This window comes from Mustela nivalis (genome assembly GCF_964662115.1).
Source record: "Mustela nivalis genome assembly, chromosome: X".
In the NCBI taxonomy this organism is placed as follows: Eukaryota; Metazoa; Chordata; class Mammalia; order Carnivora; family Mustelidae; genus Mustela; species Mustela nivalis.
The window spans coordinates 52,857,412-52,885,226 of NC_139040.1; the positions used below are offsets into that span (position 1 = coordinate 52,857,412).

The 27,815-nt window shown below is 34.1% G+C and overlaps 1 protein-coding gene across 4 annotated transcripts in view; it reads right to left on the bottom strand.

Moving 5' to 3' along the window:
• PCDH11X (protocadherin 11 X-linked) overlaps nucleotides 1-27,815 on the bottom strand; it is a 421,474-nt gene that overhangs the window by 184,320 nt on the left and 209,339 nt on the right. For all 4 annotated transcript variants that reach the window (XM_082715960.1, XM_082715957.1, XM_082715958.1 and 1 more), the window contains exon 4: nucleotides 2,860-2,940. In XM_082715960.1, the coding sequence (XP_082572086.1) occupies nucleotides 2,860-2,940 (81 nt within the window). The remainder of the gene's footprint in view (nucleotides 1-2,859; nucleotides 2,941-27,815) is intronic.

Consider the following 27,815-nt stretch of genomic DNA (forward strand, 5'->3'; position numbering starts at 1 on the left):
TCAGTCTTGGTAGTTTATAAATTTGCAGGAACTCATTCATTTCTTCCAGGCTGCCTAATTTGTTGGCATATAGTTGCTGGTGATATGTTCTAACAATTGTTTCTATTTTCTTAGTGTTCATCATGATCCCTCTCCTTTCACTCATGATTGTATTAATTTGGGTCCTTTCCCTTTTCTTTTGGGTATGTCTTTCTAGCAGTTTATCACTATTATTAAAAATTTAAAGAACCAGCTTCTAGTTTTGTTGATCTGTTCTACTGTTCTGCTCTCTATATTATTGATTCATACTCTAATCTTTATTATTTCTCTTCTTCTGCTTGGTTTAACCTATATTTGTTGTTCTTTCTCCATGTCATTTAGGTGTATGGTTAGCTTGCACACTTGGTCTTTATCTAATTTTCTGAGAGAGGCTTAGAATACTATGTAGTTCCCTCTTAGGACTGCCTTTGCAGTATCCCATATGTTTTGAACTGATTTGTTTTCATTTTTATGGTTTCAATGGATTCTTTAACTTCCTGGTTGACCTATTCATTCTTTATTATTATTATTATTGTTGTTGTTGTTGTTGTTGTTATTGTTCTGTTAGCCAACATATAATATATCATTAGTTTTCCATATAGTTTTCAACAATTCATTAGTTGAGACACTTTCATTCTTTAGCAGAATGCTCTTTAGGTTTCAGGTGTTTGAATTCCTTCCATATTTCTTCTTGTTCATAGATAAAGAGTGTTACATAATAAGGTCTAATTCCATCTGACTTTTATTTATCCCTGTCATACCCTATGTCACACCAATTGTTCAGGTTTTTGCAACTTAAAATACATTTTTAAAAATTATGTGCTTTTCCTCAAAACTGCTATTCTGAAGACTACAAAAAGTTCTTTTTTTAACTTCTTGAGAAAACTTTCTAATAATACAGAACAATTATGTATAACAAATGTCTTCAATGTTTAAAGGACCTGAATAGGTTCTTTTTGGGGGGGGGGGTTCCACATCTTTTTTTTTTTTTTTTAAATTCTCCAGTGGCTTATTTATTGTGATGTAAATCCAAACTTCTTTCCATGGCTTAAAGGGCCCAATTACTCTGCTCTGTTCTTTAATTTTTTTAATTAAATTAATTTACTTATTTTCAGAAAAACAGTATTCATTATTTTTTCACCACACCCATGCAATCCGTGCCCTCTATAATACCCACCACCTGGTACCCCAACCTCCCACCCCCTTGCCACTTCAAACCCCTCAGATTGTTTTTCAGAGTCCATAGTCTCTCATGATTCTTAACTGAGGGTACAAATGTAGATCATCTTACCTATATTACACATCCTTATCAATTTTCTTGGGATTGAATCAGAGGTGCAATGCTTGAAAATCACTTTTACATTTGGCAAAACTTCACTATGTCAGACTTGAGTAATTTAAACCTTGTAACAATTTGGACAGTTCCCTGCTTGTAATGTTCCTTTATTTGACTAATCATTTTTTTCTCACAGTGAATATATTAACTCTGTAACTCTTCTCCAAGAACATAAATTAACTTTGTGAAATATTGTAGAAGGTCATTTTTACAGAACACATGCATTTCATGAATTTCAGAAACATGCATGAAATAATAAATAATAAACAAATCTATTTTCTTTTCATTATGATGGAGGGTATCAACAATAAAACGTTCACCTTTAGCCCAGAAGGCTGACCTGTAACTTACATAGTTTTGATAAGGATCAAATAAGTGCTGGGTGCTACATTCTTAAAGGGTCTCATGACGGCCTGTATATCTCATTGATAGCTAATATTGGACTGAATGATAAAGACCAGAGAAATCTTGGAAAAGTAGTTTTATGAGTGGAAATTTGAAGAAGACATTTATGATCTAATACTCCTAGCATGTCCCTTCCCACTCAAGCACTGTGAAGATAACCACTAGCTTCATACAGCAAAAATTCAGGTCTTTTGGCCCATGGGTCCTGTCCTTATGATACTTGAATAAACTTACTAAGATGCACTGTAAAACATCTCAAGAATTCTTTCTTGACTTTCATGCTCAATGATCCTGCAACAATTACAGTTTTTCTTAACATTGTACTTAAGCATTATTTTTCTACATTTTCTAAATGTATATTTTTTGTAAAAAAAAAAATGAAAAGCATATTAAAATAAATAGGTAAGGTTCAATTTATGGTTATTCATTTGGCACCCAAAGGGTCAGATTCAGAACTTTTACTTTACTAAAAACAGTAAGTTAACCAATCATAAAATAACAAATAGTGTAAAAATGTCTAGATATAGGTCTGCTCACTCCATTTTTGAAGCCCTTTGAAGCCCCCTTAAGGGTCTCTACTCAGCAAAAGTGGAATTGGATTCATTAGTCAAATTTTGAGATTTTATGATTGAAATGAGAAGTGTTTTTCTTTTTTTAAAGTAACTTGTAACTTAAATTTAAAAAATCAATCTTGTTTCCACCTGAAGTTATTTTAGTAGGGTTTTACTAAAATTTGCCTTTAGCATAAAAATAAATTTCCCTATATTAAATCATAAGATAAAACAGCAGTTGTGATTTTTTTCAATCCATGATTTCAGAAGTAGAACTAAAAATCAGTGGAGTAGCCAATCATTTAGAAGATACTTTTTGAGGAATGCTTGTATCTTATTCAATAAATAAATTAACTCCACTATTATTAGCAAACAACACTAGGAAGAAACATGTATTTCCTGTCATAGTTTTACACTAGAGTCTGGTACAAAATATCTAAAGAACCTTCATGGGACACATATTGAGAAACATAACTTAAGAACATGCCTTATATGTTCATAAAATTCAATTTTAAGAAATAGAAAAATACCAAATGTTTCCTTTCATACCTGTGGTTCGGGATGAATCCAGATCTCCATGGTTGTTGACTCTTTCAGTGGGGTACGAGATTGTACAACCTCCTTCATTGGCTTTAGAAGGAGAAAAGAAATAGAAGTATTTTTTCAGTGGTTTTTTAAAAGTGAAAAAAATGCAATGCATTGCACACATGCATGAAATATGAGTAAATAAAATAGTGCCTGGCTAAATCCCTGTACACATCACAGTCATTGAGGAGTTGTAATATGGCAGACAAAACTCTAGGCTCTAGGGATGGAAAGAGAAAAAAATTCTCATGGAATTTAAATTTCAGTGTTAATTTTAAGTGTTCAATTAAATATATGAATGGAAATGTAGAGGACAATTTGAAATATTTAAAAGGACGAAATTTAAGCTGGAGAGATTTTCACTCCAGTGGTGTTATAAATCAATGTCTTCAACAGCTTGTATTTATGAATCCACCATAGTCTGAAATTAAACTTATCCTGTTTGCCAGCACATTGCAAATTTTCTGCCTAACATGAAAATATATTTAGTAAGTGCCAAGAAATTTCTGAACCAATATGAAGATACTAACCTACCAAACAATAATAATTATGAAGGTCTTGAAAAGATGATGTTTTTATTCATTGAATTTTCTTCAGGATACAAAGAATAAGCTTTCTGTTTTTAGAATAATGAATGCATACTATATACATTTTTTGTATATTTTGTTTTAGTCTATGTGGTAAAGGATTTGGTAAAAATTTATCACTTGATCTACAAAAGTGAAAAATTTTTCAAGAAGCTGAGGAAACTCAATGAATCTCGATAGCTTTCATGCTATAATAACAGAGTTGAGTAGTATAACTGAGATCTTTTGTCACACTCTCAGAACTTCATACTGCTGTTTGGTGTGCTACAAATTGCAGTGGTACCATAATTACTTGACAGTGTTTTGAAGGAGAGCAGATTTTGTCACCCCAAAAGATGTCTCTTTGGCATAAAGATTATTTAAGAAAAAGAAGACTTAAGAAAGGTTCTGAAAAACTGAGTAGAAGTTACCCTTTCAGGAAAATCTCTATTTATAAGAATGTTTCTTTCTCTGTACATGGAAAAGAAGGGTGACCAAATTTTTAAAAACTCATCAATGGAGAAGGCAACAAACTTAAACATAACATATTGTTTACTTGTTTAATGTGCTCTTCCTGGTAACCTTTCTTAACTATTTCGCCCCACCCCAATACATTTTGTCTTTATCTGAAGATAGATTTAGGGTAGTGTCATGGACCACTTCCAAAAGTTAACTCAGTTTTTCTGGGTATTCTCCATGTATACAGGAAGTGTGCGTGCTATTAAACTTCTGTTTGTTTTTCTCTTGTTAATTTGCCTTTTATACAGGAGGTCTCAACTGAGAACCTACAAGCACAGAGGGAAAGTTATTTTTCCTCCTCCATAGTTTCAAGTGCCCCACATATATCACCTTAATGTGACTATTTACTTATATTACTTGGGCATGACCATTATGTCAAATCAAGAAAAGAAGAGACAAACAGACTTGGAATATATACTTCTAAGGTCCAGCTGAGCAGGAATTACTTTGTTATCTAATTAAATGGCAAATCAGGTTTTTATGCAATTGCACTATGATTGTGACAAAAAGAATTCAATACACACATATATTACCAGACTGATCACTCATCACAATATTCCAACTCACAAGAAAACAACAGTCAAAATAATTAAACAGTTAAAATGGGGCATCTCATTACAGCAGAATTCCTTCACAAAATTAAAAAAAATGAAAATTAGACTGTGATCAAAGTAAGTTTCTGGGGTGCCTGGGTGGCTCAGTGTGTTAAGCATCTGCCTTTAGCTCAGGTCATGATCTCAGGGTCCTGGGATTGAGGCCCACAATGGGCTCTCTGCTCAGTGGTGAGTCTGCTTCCCCCTCCCCCTCTGCCTGCCTCTCTGCCTATTTGTGATCTCTCTGTGTCAAATAAATAAATGAAATCTTTTTTTTTAAAAAGTAAGTTTCTAAAAGTCTTATTTTTTAGCCAAGCAGAGAAAAACACTTATTAATGGTGAGCTATTTAAGTTGCATTTGTTTACAATAGCCAAATAAATTTATCTAGAGAAAGGAAACTTGAGACAAATACTTCAACAAGTACAGTTACTCCAAAAGTTGGGAACATTAAAAACAATATCAATACTGAATTTTTACAAAAAAGTAAAGATAAATAATTGAAGTGGTTTTTCTTATCTTCTTAATGAGTTAACAGATGTTACTAACAATATTTAGTTATTAGTCACTTGAAGAAACAATGCTAAGTTTGAAGTGACTGAAGAATTAGCCTCTATCAATGAATAGCTGTGTGGGCTAGAACAGACAAAAATAATTCCAGTGAAGCTGAGAAAACACTAATTCAGTAAAACTTGAAGTGGCATCTACTAAGAAGTCTTATAACTAATGGTGAGTAAAATATACATGGCATAGAAAAAAGTTCAATTGGGCACATTTATAAGGCTTGGGAAAATATGAGGCATCCAAAGCCTATAGCTATTTATTGTGTTAAACATAAGCAGGTACTTCATGGAAAATGAGTTTTTCATGTGTAAGGTCAATAGTGAGCTGCATTTACTATTGTTAGTATGTGAACTTTTGTCAAAAATACAAAAAAAAAAAAAGGGTATGTGACTTGCCCTACCACACAAGCTGTTGGATGGTTTGGCAGTGGCAAAGTTTTACTGAGTTTTTTTGTTTGTTTGCTATTTTTGTTTGTTTGTTTTGAGATTAAAGCCAGCACTGAAATTTTGCCCAATGAGAAGCACCCTTGATCACTATTATCAAACACTGAATTACTTTGGAAATTGTTTTTGTTTTGTTTTGCTGCAAACTTGATAATATCTTTTAACAAATCTAGCTAAAATTATAAAAGAATACAGTGCTTATATGTAAGAGCTATACTGCAATAATGTAATTTTGATGACAACTGCAATTGTTTGAGCAAGTAATGTCAAGTTACATTATATACTCTAGCCTTGTAGAAAAATATGTAACCGAAGGGCTTTTACTTAACCTTCAATTAAGAAATTATTAATATTTGGGATGCCTGGGTGGCTCAATCATTTAAGTGTCTCCTTTGGCTCAGATCATGATCTTGGGGTCTTGGGACAGAGTCCCACATATGGCTCCTTGTTTGGTGGGGATCCTACTTCTCCCTCTGCCTGCTACTCCTCCTACTTGTGCCCTATCTCTGACAAATAAATAAATAAAATATTAAAAAAGAAATTATTAATCTTCAATGTGGTGGCATGCTAAAAGTATGAAGAAAAGAATATAATAGAATACTTTACATACCTTCTAAGAAATATATATGTTGAAATAAAACTACATGCTATAGATTGATATCAGTACTTGGTAGTAACTATTTGGAAAGACATTTCCAGAAATCAGATATACAAGTCCATTTATCTCATGAGGAGGTCTGTATTACATAACAAATTATATACATAATTGATATTTGAATATCATCAATTGAAATTTTGTGGAAATTTGTCTTCTCATATTATATAAATATCCATTCTGGCCCTTTACAGAAAAAGTTTGCTGACCCCTGATCTAGGGGAAAAGGAAACACAGACTAATAACTATGATTAATGGGCACATCTGTAAAATAAGTCTGGTAGATATTAGATGCAGAGAGTGAAGAAGAGTTTTGTTGTTGTTTCAGCAAACAGCAGTTGTTGGCTGCATAAAAAGCAATATGGTCCAAGACAGGAAACCCCAGAATGTGGTTAGTATAGCTGGAGTGTTATAGAAATAAAGCTGCATGGTGGGACAAATGTATTAGAAAGTGAATTAATCATATACTCTTGATGGGCTTGCAAAGTTATCTGGTTATTTTATAGCCATACAGTAAGCAATGTAGATATTCAAATATATTTAAGCAAAATACTGTGTGGTACAGAACTTTCTAAGAAGATTTGTGCTAAGATTTCAGATTTAATTTTATTTTTAAACCAAGTCTCTTAGGGTTACTTTTCCCATGTGCATTTTAAGAATCTGGCTTAAACATTTTCTGTCAATCGTGAGCATTTTTGTCTGTCTGGTCTGCCCTCAAAAATATAATGCCATACTCAAATGTCCACTGAATTAGGTAAAGATGATATTTTAGGTGGTTAAATGTTTAGTTATATGGATGTATTGTGCCCACTTAACTTTGGCAATTAAACATCTCTATTTTGTAATATACTTCTATTCAAATATTAGGAAAATTTATTGAATTTTGTTTTAAATAAAAATGACAAGTTAAGAGTAAAATAATACTCCCATCCCTGATAATGTTATTCCCATTACTTCCGCTTCCAACAAATCCCAGAGTTACAAAACTAATAACAAGGAAATCATCTAATAAAAGAGCTTCAATATAAAGAACTGCTGAGGATTAACCACAATGTAAATAGGAGAAATGACAATTCTAGGAAATAATTGTGCTCAAATAAATTTATGCTTGACTTTCTTTTAATTTTTAATTTAAATTCAAGTTAGTTAACATATGCTGTATTATTAGTTCAGAGGTAGAATGTAGTAATTCATCTGTTGCATATAACACTCAGTGCTCATTACTTAAAGTGCCTTCTTTAATGCCCATCACCCAATTACTTTATCCCCCCCACACATGTCCCTTCCATCAACCCTGTTTATTTCTTTTTTTTTTAAAGATTTTATTTATTTGTTTGAGAGAGAGACAGTGAGAGAGAGCATGAGCGAGGAGAAAGTCAGAGGGAGAAGCAGACTTCCCGTGGAGCTGGAAGCCTGATGCGGGACTCGATCCCTAGACTCTGGGATCATGACCTGAGCAGAAGGCAGTCGTCCAACCAACTGAGCCACCCAGGCGTCCCAACCCTGTTTATTTCTTATAGTTAAGAGTCTCTTATGGTTTACCTCCCTCTCAGTTTTCATCTTATTTTTCCTTCCCTTTCCCTATGTTCATCTGTGTTTTTTTTCTTAAATTCCACATATGCCTGAAATCATATGGTATTTGTTTTTTTCTGACTGACATTTTACTTAATATCATGCCCTTTAGTTCCATCCATGTTGCTGCAAGTGGCAAGATTTCATACTTTTCTGATAAGCTTGAGTTCTTTAAGGAAATGAAATATAGTTCATTAATGACACCTGAAAAATACAGTGCACATCTACATTTCTGTTTCCTTACATGCACCACGTACTGAACCAAATTGTATTTTCCTTTTTTTAGGAATCAGATGTCAAACTGTCAAGGAAATGGTAAAGTACTTTATAATTACTCTTTACAGATTTAAGTCTCATTTTAGCCCAGTTCATATTAAGACAGTGCTCAAATAGTGAAAAGTGAGAACTACATCTTACCACTAATCTTAAAAAGTTTGAAAAGTGTCACTAACATTGTTAAAAATTAAAAAGAAAAAAAAAACTTCTAAGAGAAGGATGGATAGTTATTGAATCTTATTATTCCCGAGTCAAATATTACTAATTGATAGTTTAGACACTGGAAGGGAATTTAATGTAGTTTTAAAATATATTAAATCATTTAAGCAATAATACCTTATTTCACCAGTGATGCCTTATTGGCCTAGTGAAATAGACATATATGAAATAAAAGATGTTCATTTATATTATTTCACTTTTCAGAATCTAGAAATTTCATTGTTTAAAAATTGTCTATATTCTGTTTGAATGATTTTATTTATGAATGTGAGAAGAGACTGGCTTATAACGAGTATTCCAACATATTTAGCTTTTAAGGAAAATAAGAAACTGTTACAGATGAGCTTAAAAAAAAAAAAGTAAAATTCACTTCCCAACATATAAGAGCCTTGTCAAAAAAAAAAAAAAAGACAACATAATGTAATTGAAACTTTTAAATCTGGCAGGACATTCTAACTGTTCTCAAATACTTTCCTGACTGTGTCACACACAGAATCTGAGCTTAATGACTTAATATGTTAACTACGTTGCTTAACTTGACTAATGGGGAAACTACTTGAAACTACTGGATGAGGCAAACTCAGACTCATTCAGTGATCATTTTAAGGATAAATATGGATTATATTCTTTATTTTCCCACTTGGAAATTTTATTGCCACTCAAACCTAATGGTGAGGAAATCATAGCAAGAATAAGATCATGATATTTCTGACTACAGTCTCAGTATTACATATTGTTTTAAAATATGATAAAAAGAGAATCCAGAGGAACTTCATTGTTTTCAGCAATTACTTTCCTTTCTCAAATGTAACATGTTTGCTACCGGAAATATTAAGTATGCTTCCATTTTCAGAGTAATCATTCACACCCCAGGAATGTCAGATATTGCAGAAACGTGACATTCTAAATTGTTGTCGTCATCACTTAATTTCAGCTACTAAAGACTATATGTGAGTTTAACTGAAAGGTCATTTTTATTTTATTGCCATACAGTTGACATATTGACATGTTAAGGAGAAAAAAAAATGGCCTTTTCAAAGCATCATATGAAACATTTTTTTGGAGAGTCCTAGTTAATACTCACCAAAATGATATGTGCCTAAAGACATATAAGTATGTTGGTAATCCTTCTAATGATTACTTTTATAAAATAGCCTCATTCTCACTTATTCCTTATAAGAAATCAGGATTCTTACTATGGAAATAATATCCATCAGAACTATGGTAAAGTTCACAAATTTGAAGTGTAATTTGATGTTTATTTTTACCCACAATATACATTAAAAGCCTTGGGGTAAAACACCTTAATTTTTTAAATAAATTACAAAGCACATATTTCAATTGCAATGAATACACTCTAGGGACTTCCTGAAATAGGAAAAACCCTAGTTGATTCTTATTCTCCCTAATGTTTCTTAAGGTCCTTCTGTCAAGCCTTTCTGTATTAAAATCAACAGAGTTGATAATACTAAGGAGGAAAAGATAGGTTTAAAAGAGGTTAAAATCTACTCAGCAATGTGGTGCAAAAGTGGAAAAGGCAGGAGTTTGAATCCGCATCTGGCTCTACACCTTACTTGTTTTATGAACTCTGTGAACTTAAAGATTATTCTGTTTCATTATCTGTGAAATAAATATAAAATAAAAGCCTATTAGAACTATTGTAGTATACTGAGCTATTAAAGTGCCTGACACCTTATAATAGTATCCTCACTTGAACTATTATGGATATATCTTCCTTCATAAAATAAAGTCGAAGCCATGAACAGCCATCCACTACATGGTTCCCCCCACCTTGCACCTCCGCATTTTTGAAACTATGAATTACAATTACTTACAAAACGTGTTCGTATATCTGAAAAATTTAAAAAAATACCAACTGCTGCAAGAGATAGCACAATAATATGATGGTTGAGGGTGGAAGAAACATGGAAGGCAGACATTAGTTATTCTTTACTTTTACAATTCTTACATAATGTCTAATTGAGAGAAACCTCTTTCCATTACACATAAATTCCTCTTAGTAACATAAAAATAAATTATTTGTTAATTTAGTTGGCATTCCAAAAAAGTTGGTTTATAAAAGTGGAGAATTACAGAAATCATCAAGATTGGAGAACCAATATTAACAATTTCTATGAATGCATAAAGATAAATAAAATAGACTCTAATAGATAAATAAAATTGACTATTAGAAGTTTTAAAATGAATTGACTAAATGTTATTGAATGCATGCAAATTTATTTAAAAATACGTATTTTTTTCAGATGAAAGCAAGAAGAAGGGTTGGATCAAATAAATTTAAACAGAATCTGATAGTCAGCATTCATCTATGATTTTCAAGTATTCTTAAAAATATTTTCTAAAAGTATGATATAGTTTGCATGTTTGAAGAAATATGACAAATTTAACATTTCCTAATAAGTTACACAGAGTAAAGTGTTCCCATATAAACTAAAAAACTAAATGTAAACCACTTTTTTTTGTATTTCTTAATTTCTTTTCAGCATAACAGAAATCATTGTTTTTGCACCACAACCAGTGCTCCATTCAATACATGCCCTCCATAATACCCACCCCTTTCCAATTTCCTTCAACTCCCTTCTCCTTTCCATCTCCCTATGCCCTCAATGTTATTTGTTATGCACCACAAATAAGTGATACCATATAATAATTGACTCTCTCTGCTTGACTTATTTCACTCAGCATAATCTCTTGTAGTCCCATCCATGTTGAATACAAATTGGGTATTCATGCTTTATGATGGAGGCATAATACTCCATAGTGTATATCTACCACATCTTCCTTATCCATTCATCTGTTGAAGGGCATCTTGGTTCTTTCCACAGTTTGGCGACCGTGGCCATTGCTGCTATAAATATTGTGGTACAGATGGCCCTTCTTTTCACTACATCTGTATCTTTGGGGTAAATACCCAGTAGTACAATGGCAGGGTCATAGGAAAGCTCTATTTTTCATTTCTTGAGGAATCTCCACAGTGTTCTCCAAAGTGGCTGCACCAACTTGCATCCCCACCAATAGTGTAAGAGGGTTTCCCTTTCTCCACATCCTCTCCAACACGCGTTGTTTCCTGTCTTGCTAATTTTGGCCATTCTAACTGGTGTAAGGTGGTATCTTGATGTGGTTTTGATTTGAATCTCCCTGATGGCTAGTGATGATGAACATATTTTCATGTGTCTGATAACCATTTGTATGTCTTCATTGGAGAAGTGTCTGCTCATGTCTTCTGCCCATTTTTTTGACATGATTATCTGTTTTGTGTGTGTTGAGTTTGAGGAGTTCTTTGTAGATCCTGGACATCAGCCTTTTGTCTGTACTGTCATTTGCAAATATCTTCTCCCATTCTGTGGGTTGCCTCTTTGTTTTGTTGACTGTTTCCTTTGCTGTGCAGAACCTTTTGATCTTGATGAATTCCCAAAAGTTCCTTTTTGCTTTTGTTTCCTTTGCCTTTGGAGACATATCTTGAAAGAAGTTGTTGTGGCTGATATTGAAGGGGTTACTGCCTATGTTCTCCTCTAGGATTCTGACTGATTCCTGTCTCACGTTAAGGTCTTTTATCCATTTTGAGTTTATCTTTGTGTACGGTGTAAGAGAATGGTCGAGTTTCATTCTTCTACATATAGCTGTCCAATGTAAACCATGTTTTTATTTTGTTTTGTTTGAGATAAGGTGATGCCAGAAAATATACAATTTACTAACATTTCCTCTCCACAGGATAATTAGGTCATATTTGCCAGAATTAAAGGGACATGCAAACCTATGTTTATCAACATTCTGTCACAGAGAGGATGTTGAGAATCTGGAACTCTTTATGTCTAATCCTCCTTTATTGTTTGTATGTGTTTTGCTTGTTTTTGTTTTTTAATTTCAAATTGATTTCAAGAGACATGGACTTCTAAAAGCAAAGCAAAAATTTGATAGTGGTGGGTGGAATGGTGCAATAATGATTTAACATAGGTTAATCTAAACTAAAATTTATTTCAAGACTGCATATTTGTTTTATAGGGTAACTGCTATCATTAAAACTAAAGTGATGTAGTCTTAAGGAAAACAGTGTTAAGTTATTCCACAGGCTTGTACAATATTTTCCAGACTGATTTGAGTCTCTCAGAAATGGTTTAGGATCAAAAGAATATGCTGTTCCTTCCTCTGGATGTAGTAAGACCTGAGATAAATGCGACAAAAATAGTAGATTATTTCACTCAGCATAATCTCTTCCAGTCCCATCCATGTTAATACAAAAGTTAGGTATTCATCCTTTCTGATGGAGGCATAATACTCCATAGTATATATAGACCACATCTTCCTTATGCTGAGTGAAATAAGTCCAGCAAAGAGAGTCAATTATCATATGGTTTCACTTATTTGTGGAGCATAAGAAATAACATGGAGGGCATATGGAGATGGAGAGGAGAAGGGAGTTTGAGGAAATTAGAGGGGGAGATGAACCATGAGAGACGATGGACTCTGAAAAACAATCTGAGGGATCTGAAGCGGTGGGGGGGTGGGAGGTTGGGTAAACTTGATAGTGGGTATTATGGAGGGCACATGTTGCATGGAGCACTGGGTGTGGTACATAAACAATGAATTCTCGTACACTGAAAAGAAATTAATAAAAATTAAAAATCTGAAAAAATAGCGGATTAATTTGGGAGAAAACATTCATTTATCTGTAAGGATTCCAAAGTTTCTGCCAAAGGCAATCAGCTATTTTTCAATTGTCTTCAAGGGTAATAATTCGCCAGGAAGAAAAATCAACAATATTGTGCACTTAATTAGACCTCTTGCTTAATCATCAATAAGTTAAAATTATTTTTTAAAGGTTTTATTTATTTATTTGAAAGATAGAGATCACAAGTAGGCAGAGAGGCAGGCAGAGAGAGAGAAGAAGAAGCAGGCTCTCTGCCAAACAGAAAGCCCGATGTGGGGCTTGATCCCAGGACCCTGGAATCATGACCCGAGCCTAAGGCAGAGGCTTTAGCTCACTGAGCCTCCCAGGCGCCCAAACAAGTTAAAAGTATTAATGTGTGTTTAAAGAAGGAGAAATGCTATAGAAAGGGATGAATTAACACTTAAATAACTCAGAAGCTTAACAAAACCTGACATGAGATTTGCCAGATGGTTTGGTTCTAGATTATAAAACTTGAAGCTAATCTTCATTTAAGAGTTTTAATGGTTGTATTTCTCTTATAAAACCTCTTGCTCTTTTGCTAGGGTTATTCTACAAAATTATAGATCAGCCTTTATTTTTTTTTAATTTTAAGTAGATTTAATAGGTGGGTGTTTCATTTCCCCTAAGGAATCCTTTAGAAGTTTATTGTGTATTATCTGATAGTTATTTTTATTCCCCAGTGGTTTCATCTTAAATAGTTATAATACTCAAAACAAGAATTTGATATTAGCACTGTGTAGGTGTAATTCTGTAATCCATCATTTTATCATGTGTAGATTTGTGTAACTGCCACTATAATCAAGATACAGAATTATTCATCACCAGAAATTTCTCCATCATGCTGTCGTTTTATAATTAACACTTAGCCTTCTATGGACACACCTCCTCTCCAGTCCCTAAGCCCTGGCAACCACTAATCTCTTCTCCAGCTCTATAATTTTATCATTTTAAATGGAATCATACAGGTAATGACTTTTGGGGATTTGTCTCCCCCGCCCCCACTCAGCATAACTTCCTTGAGATCCATCCAAGTTGTTGCATGTAGCACTTCCTTTTTATTACTGAGTCATATCTGTAGATCAGCCTTTAAAGAACAGCTTCTATCAACAGAGTCTCCATAATCTCAACTAAATTGAGCAGGAAGATTACATGTTATTATGATGTAGCACAGCAGGATATTTCTCCAAGAAACATAATGATGTGAAAAAAGAAAAAGCTATCACTCTGTGCAGAGAAGTTATCCATAGAAGAACAATACTTTTCACATAGATTATTTGTGCATGTTGAAATGTTCACATTAGAAGAGCTTTATCTTGGGCGCCTGGGTGGCTCAGTGGGTTAAGCTGCTGCCTTCGGCTTGGGTCATAATCTCAGGGTCCTGGGATCGAGTCCCGCATCAGGCTCTCTGCTCAGCAGGGAGCCTGCTTCCCTCTCTCTCTCTCTCTCTCTCTGCCTGCCTCTCCATCTACTTGTGATTTCTCTCTGTCAAATAAATAAATAAATAAAATCTTAAAAAAAAAAAGAAAAGCTTTATCTTACTGCTTCTGTAAGCATTCTGATCTTGACGAGTCTTCAGATCTAGATAGCAAAACCAGGAGTCATATGTCTCTATAAGTTGGCCTGCCTCAGGACCCTTAAGAGAGATTGAATCCATCACAGGTATCACTAGAAAAAATAAAGTATAATATTTATTTCTCAAGTAATTTATGTTTAGTTTTAGCTTGTCAACTTTGTTTGAAGGAGTAGACATCTCATTTTTTTTTAATAACTTCAGCTTACCAAACTTTAAAATACATATTCTAATTAGCACAGGAATGACTGAAAAGTAACTAAACAGAACTATAATTCTATATATATCTTCATATTTCAGTGTTTCTAACCAAAAGCCAATTACGGTATGTGCCATAATAATGAGCCTCAAATATTCAGTAATTCAGATTATATAATGCCAGATCATTAGAACTTTCATATGTGAAATATCAAGCCCTACCAGGAAAATATCAGTAAATTATCTTTAACACCCTAAAATAATAATTTGTATTTCCTTATTAATTAGATTATTTCTTGATTTCATCTCTCTGAGATTGGCTGGAAATTGTTTCTCAAAGTAGATGATGATATTTCAAACTAATGACTGTTGATTATTTTTTCATGAACTAGACCCAAATAAAGACAAGTTTATGCCTATGCCCACACATGCACACACTACTATAAAGTTCATTCAGTCTTCATTTTCAAAGTAATTATTGTCATTGATGTTACCAGAAATTCCTAAGAATACACTATGTATGCACCATATGGGCTAATCCCATAAATGACTTCTAATTCATTAACAGTGACTATGAAAACATTTAAAACTATTCTAAACATATAATTCATAAATAACAGTAATACAGTTTCAAAGATTTTTTTAAATTATTTGAGCATGGGTAGGGGCGGTGGTAAGCCTTTGCCTTAAAATTTATTTTTCCAGTAGGAATTGAATGAGCTAAAAAACACCTGAGATCAATTGATTATTCAGCAGCTTGATACAGGTTGATTTTTTAATATTTTAATTTATATGAGAGAGAAAGAGAAAGAGATCAAGCAGGGGAAGGGAGAAACAAACTCCCTGCAGAGTAGGGAACAAGATGCAAGGCGCAATCCCAGGACCCTGAGATCATGATCTGAGCTGAAGGCAGCTGCTTAACCAACTGAGACACCCAGCTGCCCCAGAATTTTCTGAACACTTATTTTTTACTTTTTTTTCTGAGAAGTGAGAGAATAGAAATAATTCTGCACACTTTCAAAAGTGTGTCTTTCACTTTTTCCATGCATACATCTATTTAATGAAGAAATATACAATAATTAATTACATGTTACAGTAGTGTTTAAATTGTAAACATATTATTTTGAAATCAGAAGGGAAAATACAGCAATATTATAGAGAAAATATATGCTCAAAATAGTAAATGTGATTCATTCAATTAATCAAATACTATAATGCCCATTATTCAGAGAAATAAATGAGGTGTAGGTGAAGCTAAAACACTAAAGATTTAACTATTTCCTGCAATGAAAAACACAATACAATGAAGACAGCTTAGGTTATTGGCATTATTCTTGTCTCGACTAAAAAAAAATCATAAATGGAATCTCCTTTATATAAACTACTGTATATAAACTGTATATAAACTATATACTTGCACCAAAAAGAGGATCTGCTGAATAAGTACTAATATTATTCACACCCCCAATCTTTGGTAAAGATTAATTAACTTTCCCCAGAAAAAACTCACAGACAAATAATGTCTTTATTACTACAATCTGTCTATAATCTTGCTTGCAGGAAGTCTTCTAATGATTATGTCAAATGAAGAATCTCTCTTTTAACTACATGATTGTGTTCATTTGATTAAGACAAATGAAAACTCTCTTTTAGTTGCATATTAAGAACAGGATTGGTAATTTCTAAGTGTTAAAAAGGTTTGCCAACTATCAGTGAATAATAATTGTATAATCAGTATCTACTCTAACTTGTCATCATTTAGTTATCACAATGATGATACCAATAATTTAAATTGGAATGGAATTATGGATTTACAGTTTATCTTCTATGATTTCCTATGTAAACATAAAATGTTTGCAAAAAGGTTTTTCAGAGAGCTGATGGCAACAATCACAAATTAACATTCTTCTTCAAAATCAATTAAAGTCTAGAATTAAAGAATTATTTACTTTCATATCCTAATATCAGGAGAATGGGTTCAAGTGTGTAGAGGGAAGAGGGAAGAGGAGCAGTCCTATTTCACTGTAGAAATTATGATTTACCTCAAGATTTATATTATGACACACAAAACCACACTGCTATCTAGCCTTGAGTATTTGGTGAAGAAAAGTTAAATATTTAAAAATCTATGTTTTCAACTCCAGTCAAGATTCACATGCTAGGTAAAGACAAAGTTTCACTAGATTTCTTGTCTAAAAGAAAACTGTCCTGTGAGGTCCCCATCCAGAAAATTTCTATGTTTTTCAACGATGTTACTTATATTGAAGTATTTGACAACATAAGCATGGCCAAATGGGGGTCCTCATTACTACTACGTGAACTGAGCTTTGTAAATATAAATTTAATATTAAAAACTTAATAACAATCAATATTGATACTCTATTTAAGCTATTAATTACAATTAGTATTCAGCACAAAATGTACCAATTAACTATATTTAAAACATTCATCAGTATTCCTTGCTAAATATACATATCTGTAATTCCTGAGTTTATGTCAATAAGCCAGTAATGAATTGAGTTAAAGATTATTTATATAGTAAAAAAATGCTAGAGTGAGATATAAGTAAATTGAATTTCCTCTTGTAAGAAACTAGAGTATGAATTATGGTTATGTGAAAGCCCTGCATATAATAATGACATTTCTCATTCCTAAAGAGATCCTTCTAGGAATATTGAATTATATGTTACAAAAATATTTTGATCTGAACTAGCCTACTGTCTACATCAATCAGCTAAGTATCTGAAATAAAGAGTAAACAGGAATAGAGAGTGATTTAAATAAGAATGGAAATAAAATAGAATTAGTGATATTTTGATAAGGATAGCACTAAATGTGTAGATTGCCTTTGGCAGTATAGACATTTTAACAAATTATTTTCTTTAATCCATGAGCATGGAAAGTTTTTCCAGTTCTTCGTGTTATTTTTAACTTCTTTTACAAGTATTCTATAGTTTTAAGAGCACAGCACAGAGTTTATACTTTAGTTAGATTTATTCTTATGTATTTTGTGGTTTTTGATGTGATTGTAAATGGGATAAATTCCTTTATTTCTTTTTCTGCTGTTTCATAATTGGTGTATAGAAATGCAACAGATTTCTGTACATTGATTTTGTATCTTGTGACTTTGCAGAATTCATGAATAGGTTTTAGGAATTTTTTGGTGGAATCTTTTATGTTTGCTACATAGAGTATCATGTCATCTGCAAAGAGTGAAACTTTGACTTCTTCCATGCTAATTTGGATACTTTTATTTCTTTTTGTTGTCTGATTGCTGAAACTAGAACTTTCCAATATTAAGTTAAATAGCAATGGTGAGAGTGGACATCTTTGTGTTGTACCTGACCATAGGGGAAAATCTCTAAGGTTTCCTAAGTGAGGATAACAATAGAACAAACAATCCAAAAATTTGTATGAAACCACAGAAGACCCAGAATAGCCAAAACAAACTTGAAAAAGAGAAGCAGAACTGGAAACTTCACAATTCTGGATTTCAAGCTATATTTCAAAGCTGAAGTCATCAAGACGGTATGATACTGGCACAAAGGCAAACACACATCTCAGTGGAACAGAAGAGAAAGCCCACATTATATCATCAGCTAATCTCCAACAAAGCAGGAAAGGATATCCAATGCAAAACAAACACAAACACAAACAAACAAACAAACAAAAATCTCAAAAACAATGAATACTGTTACACTGAAAAGAAATAAAAATTTAAAAAACCAGAAGAATGGATAAAGAAAATGTGGGGTGTAGATATACAATGGAATATTATGCAGCCATCAAAAAATTAAATCCTGCCATTTGCAACAACGTGAATGGAAATAGAGTGTATTATGCTAAGCAAAATAAATCAATCAGATAAATACAAATATCATATGATGTCACTTATATGAGGAATTTGAGAAACAAGACAGAGGATCATAGAAGCTAGGGAAAAATGAAACAAGATGAAACCAGAGAGGGAGAGAAACCAAAAGAGAGTGTTATCTCAGGATACAAACTGTGTTGCTGGAGGGGAGTACAGTGCGATAAATGGGGTTGCTGGATGATGGACATTGGGAAGGATATGTGCTATGGTGAGTGCTGTGAATGTGTAAGACTGAAGAATCACAGACCTGTACCCCTGAAACAATACATTTTATGTTAATTTTTAAAAAATCTCTTCAACAAATGGTGTTGGGAAAATTGCACAACAATATGAAGAAGAATGAAACTGGACCTCTATCTTACACCACACAGAAAAATAAACTCAAAATGAATCAAGGACATAAATGTGAGACAGGAATCCATCAAAATTCTAAAAGAGAACACAGGTAGCATCTTCTTTGACCTCAGTCACAGCAACTTCTTATTAGATATATCTTAACAGACAAAATGTTGATATCCAGGATCTATAATGAACTTCTCAAACTCAACACACACAAAACAGACAATCATATCAAAAAATGGGCAGAAGATATGAACAGACACTTCTCCAATAAAGACATACAAGTGGCTATCAGACACATGAAAAAATGTTCATCATCACTAGCCATCAGGGAGATTCAAATTAAAACTACATTGAGATACCACCTTACACCAGTTAGAATGGCCAAAATTAGCAAGACAGGAAACAACATGTGTTGGAGAGGATGTGGAGAAAGGGGAACCCTCCTACACTTTTGGTGGGAATGCAAGTTGGTGCAGCCTCTTTGGAGAACAGTGTGGAGATTCCTCAAGAAATTAAAAATAGAACTTCCCTATGACCCTGCCATTGCACTCCTGGGTATTTACCCCAAGACACAGATGTAGTGAAAAGAAGGGCCATCTGTACCCCAATGTTTATAGCAGCAATGGCCACGGTCGCCAAACTGTGGAAAGAACCAAGATGCCCTTCAACGGATGAATGGATAAGGAAGATGGGGTCGATATACTCTATGGAGAATTATGCCTCCATCAGAAAGGATGAATACCCAACTTTTGTAGCAACATGGACGGGACTGGAAGAGATTATGGTGAGTGAAAGAAGTCAAGCAGAGAGAGTCAATTATCATATGGTTTCACTTATTTGTGGAGCATAACAAAAGACATGGAGGACATGGGGAGTTAGAGAGAAGGGGGTTAGGGTAAATTGGAAGGGGAGGTGAATCATGAGACACTATGGACTCTGAAAAACAATCTGAGGGGTTTGAAGTGGTGAGGGGGTGGGAGGTCAGATTACCAGGTGGTTGGTATTATAGAGGGTACGGATTGCATGGAGTACTGGGTGTGGTGAAAAAATAATGATACTGGGGCACCTGGGTGGCTCAGTGGGTTAAGCTGCTGCCTTTGGCTCAGGTCATGATCTCAGGGTCCTGGGATCGAGTCCCACGTCGGGCTCTCTGCTCAGCAGGGAGCTTGCTTCCCTTCCTCTCTCTCTGCCTGCCTGTCTACTTGTGATCTCTCTCTATCAAATAAATAAATAAAATCTTTTAAAAAAATGATACTGTTATGCTGAAAATAAATAAATTTAAAAAAAATAACCATGAGAGACTATGGACTCTGAAAAACAATCTGAGGGTTTTGAAGGGGCAGGAGGGGTAGGAGGTCAGGGTACAAGGTGGTGGGTATTATAGAGGGCATGTTTTGCATGGAGCACTGGGTGTGGTGCAAAAATAATGAATATTGTTATGCTGAAAATAAATAAAAAATAAATTAAAAAAAGATATATCTTAATAGATATATATCTGAGGCAAGGGAATCAAGAGGAAAAGTGAACTACTGGGAATTCATCAGGATAATAAGCTTATGCACAGTGAAGGAAACAAGAAAACTAAGACAACCTAAGGAACAGGAAAAGATGTTTGCAAATGACAGCTCTGATATAAAAAATCTATAAAGATATTATAAAATGCAACAACCCAACACAAAAAATCCAATGAAGAAATGGACAGAACACGTGAACAAATGAGCAGACATTTTTCCAAAGATATCCAGATGGCCAACAGATACACAAAAAGATGCTCAACATCGCTCATCATCAGGGAAATAAAAATCAAAACCACAAATGCCACTTATACTTGTCAGAATAGCTAAAATTAACATAAGAAAGAAGAGATGTTGGCATGGATGTGGGGAAAAGAGAATGGTTTTACACTGTTGGTGGGCATGTATACTCATGCAACTACTCTGGAAAACAGTATGGATGTTCCTCAAAAAATTAAAAATAATACTACCTCATGACCCAGCAATTGCACCATTAGATATTTACCCAAAAGATACAAAAACAAAACAAAACAAAACAAACAAACAAACAAACAAACAAAAAACAGATTGGCGGTGGCCCATGCATCCCAATGTTTATAGGAGCATTATCAACAAAAGCCAATTATGGAAAGAGCCCAAATGTCCATCAACTGATGTATGGATAAAGAAGAAGTGTTGTGTTGTGTTGTGTTGTGCTGTGTGTGTTATATATTCACTATATATATATATATATATATATGACAATGGAAATTATTCAGCCATAAAAAAGGAATGAAATCTTGCCATTTGAAAGGATATGGATGGTGCTAGGGTGTGTAACATCCCTTAGAACAACAAAGTGCTTAAAATATAAGCCATGAGGAATTATACTAGTTACCAAGCATGCTTAGATGTAGCCTTACAAAAAACATGTACTGGCAATAGACCTCTGGGGAAGAGGACCATATACGCGCTTAAAGCCTAGCAGCTAGGGATGCCCAACTCGTTTAGGGCTGAATGCCACCTGCTTTATTTTTCTGTTATCTCCCTTTCCCCAGAGAGCACCTGCAGTTATTCAGACAATCTTTTGTTTGGGCTTGCTCACTATGTCGTGTACTAAGTGACCAGACATAGTTTGCCTTTCTTCTTACTTATCTACAAGACTCATGGTCATTGTGTAACCTACTCTGACTCCTTTGTTGTTTGTTAACTACTTTCCAATAAATATGAAACTCAGGAGTTTTTTGGGGTGACAGTCTTTTCTACTGTCATCCCCTGCTCCCATTCTCTTGCAGTTGAATTGTTTGTGCCTCATTCTTCTGCTGTGCCCCATCAGCAAGTGGCAGAGTGTATCATGCTAAGTGAAATAAGTCAGTAAAAGAAAGAAATATACCATATGTTTTTACTCATATGTGTAATTTAAGAAACAAAACAGATGAACATAGGGGAATGGAAAAAAAGAGAGGGACAGAAACCATGAGAGACCCTTAAGTATAGAGAACAAAATTGAAGGATGGAAGGGAGTTGGGCAGGTGTGGGGATAAATGAGTGATGGGTATTAAAGAGGGCACTTGTTATCATGAGCCTTGAGTTTACATGTAAGTGTCAAATAACTAAATTCTACTCTTGAAAGCAATATTACAGTATATTTTAATTTACTAGAGTCTAAATAAAAAATCAAAATAAAAGTAAAATTATTAATGAAGAAGGGAAAAATAAATAAATAAGAAGAAAAGAAGTTAGCTTTCTGAAATATGACTGGAAAAAATATAGGCAATAAAAGATATAACCTATATAACTGTACCTAGATTCTGAGCAATTATCTATTGAAGTTAGGGAGGTAGTTGAAGACATGGGCAATATTCTACTGTAAACAACAAAAATAAAATAAAATCCACATCAGCTTAATTAGAACAAGTTTAGTTTGACCAAAGCAAAATGAATAATAAGCAAATATGAAAATGAAATTTTTAAACTGAAGTTTAATTTGTCAAGCATAGAAAAATTAGCACTGGCTATTTTTGTATTCAGTCATTAAGATAAATTTGCATATTATATTATCAACATAATAATAAACAAAAGCATCAAAAACACCAGCATGATGACTATGTCTCTTTATATTAGATTTTCTAATTTAAGAAGGTAGATTAAAATGTCTTCAGTTTATTTTATAGCATATTTTATAGCAAGTGGTTTTTAAGGAGTAGTCAAAATGGGTAAAAATAAAGATGAATGATCTATATTTTTGAAAAGCAAATATTTTATAAATAGAAAACTTTATGATTATTATTCTTTATCTCCCAACAAATGTAATGATTTGTTTATTTACTTATTTATTCATTTATTTATTTAACTCATTGGAAATTTTTAGAATTAAATTAATTTTTTTTTTTTTTAGGGTTCCAAGACTTATTGTTTATACATCACACCCAGTGCTCCACGCAATACATTCCTTCCTCAATACACACCACCAGGCTCACATAACTCCCTACCCACGCCCCCTCCAAAACCCTCAGTTTGTTTCTCAGAGTCCACAGTCTTTCATGGTTCATCTCCCCCTCTGATTTCCCCCAATTTACATTTCCTTTCATTCTAATATTCTCCATGTTATTACTTAAGCTCCATAAGTAAGTGAAAACATAGGATAATTGACTCTCTCTGCTTGACTTATTTCACTCAGCATAATCTCGTCCAGTCTCGTCCATGTTGATACAAAAGTTGGGTATTCATTGTTTCTGATGGAAGCATAGTACTCCATAGTGTATATGGACCACATCTTCCTTATTCATTCATCCATTGAAGGACATCTTGGTTCTTTCCACAGTTCAGCGACCATGGCCATTGCTGCTATGAACATTGGGATACACATGGCCCTTCTTTTCACTACATCTGTATCTTTGGAGTAAATACCCAGTAGTGCAATGGCAGGGTCATAGGGAATTTCTATTTTTAATTTCTTGAGGAATCTCCACACTGTTTTCCAAAGTGGCTGCACCAACTTGCATCCCACCAACAGTGTAAGAGGGTTTCCCTTTCTCCACATCCCCTCCAACACATGTTGTTTCCTGTCTTGCTAATTTTGGCCATTCTAACTGGTGTCAGGTGGTATCTTAATGTGGTTTTAATTTGAATCTCCCTGATGGTTAGTGATGATGAACATTTTTTCATGTGTCTGATAGCCATTTGTATGCCTTCATTGGAGAAGTGTCTGCTCATGTCTTCTGCCCATTTTTTGACATGGGCCATATCTTCTTTATCCATTCTTCTCTTGAAGGGCATCTTGGCTCTTTCCACATTTTGACAATTGTGGCCATTGCTGCCATGAACATTAGGGTACAAATGGCCCTTCTTTTCACTACATCTGTATCTTTGGGGTAAATGGCCAGTAGTGCAATTGCAGGATAATAAGGTAGCTCTATTTTTAATTTCTTAAGGAATTGGAAACAAGTGTTGGAGACGATATGAAAAAAGGGGAACCCTCTTACACTGTTTACGGAAATGCAAGTTGGTGCAGCCACCCACTTTTGGAAATGTGGAATTTTAATTCAAAAGTGTTTAAGTGGGGGGTGTCTGGGTAGCTCAGTAGGTTAAAGCCTCTGCCTTCAGCTTGGGTCATGATCCCGGAGTCCTGGGATCAAGCCCCACATCAGGCTCTCTGTTCAGCAGGGAGCCTGCTTCCCTTCCTCTCTCTCTGCCTGCCTCTCTGACTACTTGTGATCTCTGTCAAATAAAATAAAATCTTAAAAAATAAATAAATAAATAAAAGTGTTTAAGTGTTTTAAAGCATGGAATTTTATTTTAAAATCTATTCTCATTCATTTTATCCATATGTAAGAATAATTTTGATATTGAGGAGAAAGAAATGTTGAAATACCTTTGAAGTCAAGGGAAAATGTAAATGATTGCCAATGTTGACTGTGTATGTGATTGCAGAAATAAACTAAATCAATAGCAAAGGTTTTAAGCTTGTTTCTTAAACTGGCTACTTCACTCTAAGTCTAATATGATTAAATAATGCATCATATAGAGGTTTTCAAACTATCTAAGAACATAAACACTCTTCCAGTACAAGACCAACAGATTGCATTCTAAATTTTATTGTTGTTGTTGTTTGTTTTTGTTATTTAAAGAGAATGTATGAGTGCAGATGAGCAGGTTGGGAGGGGGGCAAAGGAATTGGGAGAGAGAGAATGCTAAGCAGGTTCTATGCCCAACATGGAGACCCATATAATACCAATTTTGTGACTCAGAAATCATGACCTGAACCAAAATCAAGGGTCAGATGCTTAACCAACTGAGCAACCCAGGCATCCTTGTATTCTAGGTTTTAAATATCTAACCAGTTTGGCCTTTTATTTGTAGTAAGTATTTTATAATAAATAATTTCAGTAGATTGATAAAAATATAACAGAATTTATAAACACATACTTTAGAGACACACAGACTTCACACAGACCTCAATTCAAACACCAATTGTACAAGCTATCTTGTTTTAAAATATATGGTAAAATTGGTTTCAGGTGTAGAACTTAGTGATTAATCACTTATATCTACCACCAGTGTTCATCACAACAAATGTGCTCCTTAATGTCTGTCACCCATTCAGCCCATCTCCCACCCAATGCTGTTTGTTCTCTATAGTTAAGAGTCTTCATGGTTTGCTTCTCTCTATTTCTTTCTTCTTTTCTCCCTCTTCCCCTACGTTCATGGCTTCCTTCTCTCTATTTCTTTCTCCTTTTCTCCCTCTTCCCCTATGTTCATATGTTTTTTTTTTCTTGAATTCCACATATGAGTGAAATCATATGACACCTGTGTTGTTAATTTTAGTCATTCTGACAGGAGTGAGGTGATACCACATTGTAGTTTTGATTTGTGTTTCCCTGATGAGTGATGCTGAGCACCTTTTTATATGACTGCTGGCTATCTGTATGTCTTCTTTGGAAGCATGTCTATTCATTCTATCTCCCCATTTTTTAACTGTATCATTTGTTTTTTGGGAGTTGATAAGTTTTGATAACTTCCTTATAGATTTTGGATACCAACTCTTTCTCAGATATGGCATTTTCAAATATCTTACCCCATTCCAGAGATTACTTTTTAGCTTTGTTGATTGTTTCCTTCACTGCACAGAAACTTTTTGTCTTGATTAAATCCCAATAGATCATTTTTTGCTTTCAGTTCCCTTGCTTCAGGAGATACAGCTAATAATGAGTTACAACAGCTAATGTCAAAGAGGTTGCTGCCTGTGTTCTCCTATAGGATTTCAATGGTTTCCTATGTTACATTTAGGTCTTTCATCTGTTTTGATTTTATTTTTGTTTATGGTGAAAAAAAGTTGTCCAGTTTCTAGGTTGCCTGGGTGGCTCAGTCATTTAATCAACTTACTCTTGATTTTAGCCCAGATCATGATCTCGGGATTGTGAAATTGAGCCCTGAGTCATGTTCAGTGGTCAGTTGGAGTCTGCTTGAGATTCTCTCTCTCTCTGTCCCCCTCCCCAGTGCTATGTTTCTCTAAAATAAATAAGTAAAATATTAAAACAAACAAACAAAAACTGAAAGTAGTCCGGTTTCATTCATTTGCATGTTGCTCTCCAGTTTTCCCAACACCATTTGGGAAACACCATGTGTTGGGAAAACACCATTTGTGTTGGGAAAAAAAAAAAAGAGAGAGACTGTCTTTTTTTCATTGGATATTATTTCCTGCTTTGTTGAAGATCAGCTGTTGATATATTTTGTGGGTCCATTTCTAGGTTTTCTCTTCTGTTTCATTGATCTATGTGTCTGTATTTGTGCCAGTACAATACTATATTAATGACTGCAGGTTTGTAATATACACTGAGGTCCAGAATTGTGAAGCTTCCAGCTTTGATTTGCTTTTCCAAGATTGGTTTGGCTACTTGGGGTCTTTTGTGATTCCATACACATTTTAGGTTTCTTTATTCTAGCTCTGTGAAAAATGCTGGTGGTATTTTAATAGGAACAGCATAAATGGATAGATTTCTTTGGGTCATATAGACATTTAAAAATAAATGCTCTTCCAATCCATGGGCATGGAATGTTTCTCCATTTCATTGTGTCAACTTTAATTTATTTCATCAATGTTTTATAATTTTCAGAGTACAGATATTTTACCTCTTTGTGTAGGTTTATTCCTTGTTGTTCCTATGGTTTTGGTGCAATTGTAAATGGGACCAATTCCTTGGTTTCCCTTTCTGATGCTTCATTATTGGTGCATTGAAATAGATATCTGTACATTGATTTTGTATCCTGCAACTTACTGAATTTGTGTATCAGTTTTATCAATTTTTTGATGTAGTTGTTCAGGTTTTATACATAGAGTTTCATGTTTTCAGATAATATGTTTAACTCCTTCCTTGATGCTTTAGAGGTCTTTTATTTATTATTGTTTTCTGAATGGTGAGGCTAGGACTTCCATTTTTTTAAGATATTATTTATTTTTTTGACAGACAGAGATCACAAGTAGGCAAAGAGGCAGACAGAGAGAAAGGGGGAAGCAGGCTCCCTGCTGAGCAGAGAGACTGATGCAGGGCTTGATCTCAGGACCCTGGGATCATGACTTGAGCCGAAGGGAGAGGATTTAACCCACTGAGCCACCCAGGTGCCCCATAGGACTTCCATTTCTATGCTAAATAACAGTGGTGAGAAGGAACATCCCTGTTTTGTTCTTGAGCATAGAGGAAAAACTCTCAGTTTACCCCCACTGAGGATGATATTAGATGTGGGTTTTTCCTGTATGGCCTTTATGATGTTGAGGTAGGTTCCCTCTATCCCTACTTTGTTAAGGGTTTTGCTCAAGAATGGATACTATACTTTGTCAAATGCCTTTTCTGCATCTATTGAAAGAATTATATGACTCTTATCTTTTTCTTTACTATTGTCCTGTATCAAGTTGATTGATTTGTAAATATTGAATCACAGTTGGAGCCTAGAAATAAATCTTGCTTGATCATGTTGAATGATTCCTTCAATGAATCATTGGATTATATCTGCTAATATTTTATAGAGAATTTTTGCATTCACATTCAACAAGGATATTGGCCTCTAGGTCTCTTTCAGTGGATTCAGTATCTGATTTGGAATGATGGTATTGGTGGTCTCATAGAATGAGTTTGGAAGTTACTTTTCTATTTTTTGGAAAAGTTTGAGAAGAATTGATATTAACTCTTCTTTCAATGTTTGCTAGAATACCACTGGGAAGGCATCTGGCCCTGGACTTTTGTTTGCTGAGAGATTTATTTTTAACATTTTATTTATTTGAGAAGAAGAAAAAAAGGAGAGAGAGAGAGAGAGAATGAGAGAATGGGGGGACAGAGAGATAGAAAGAAGC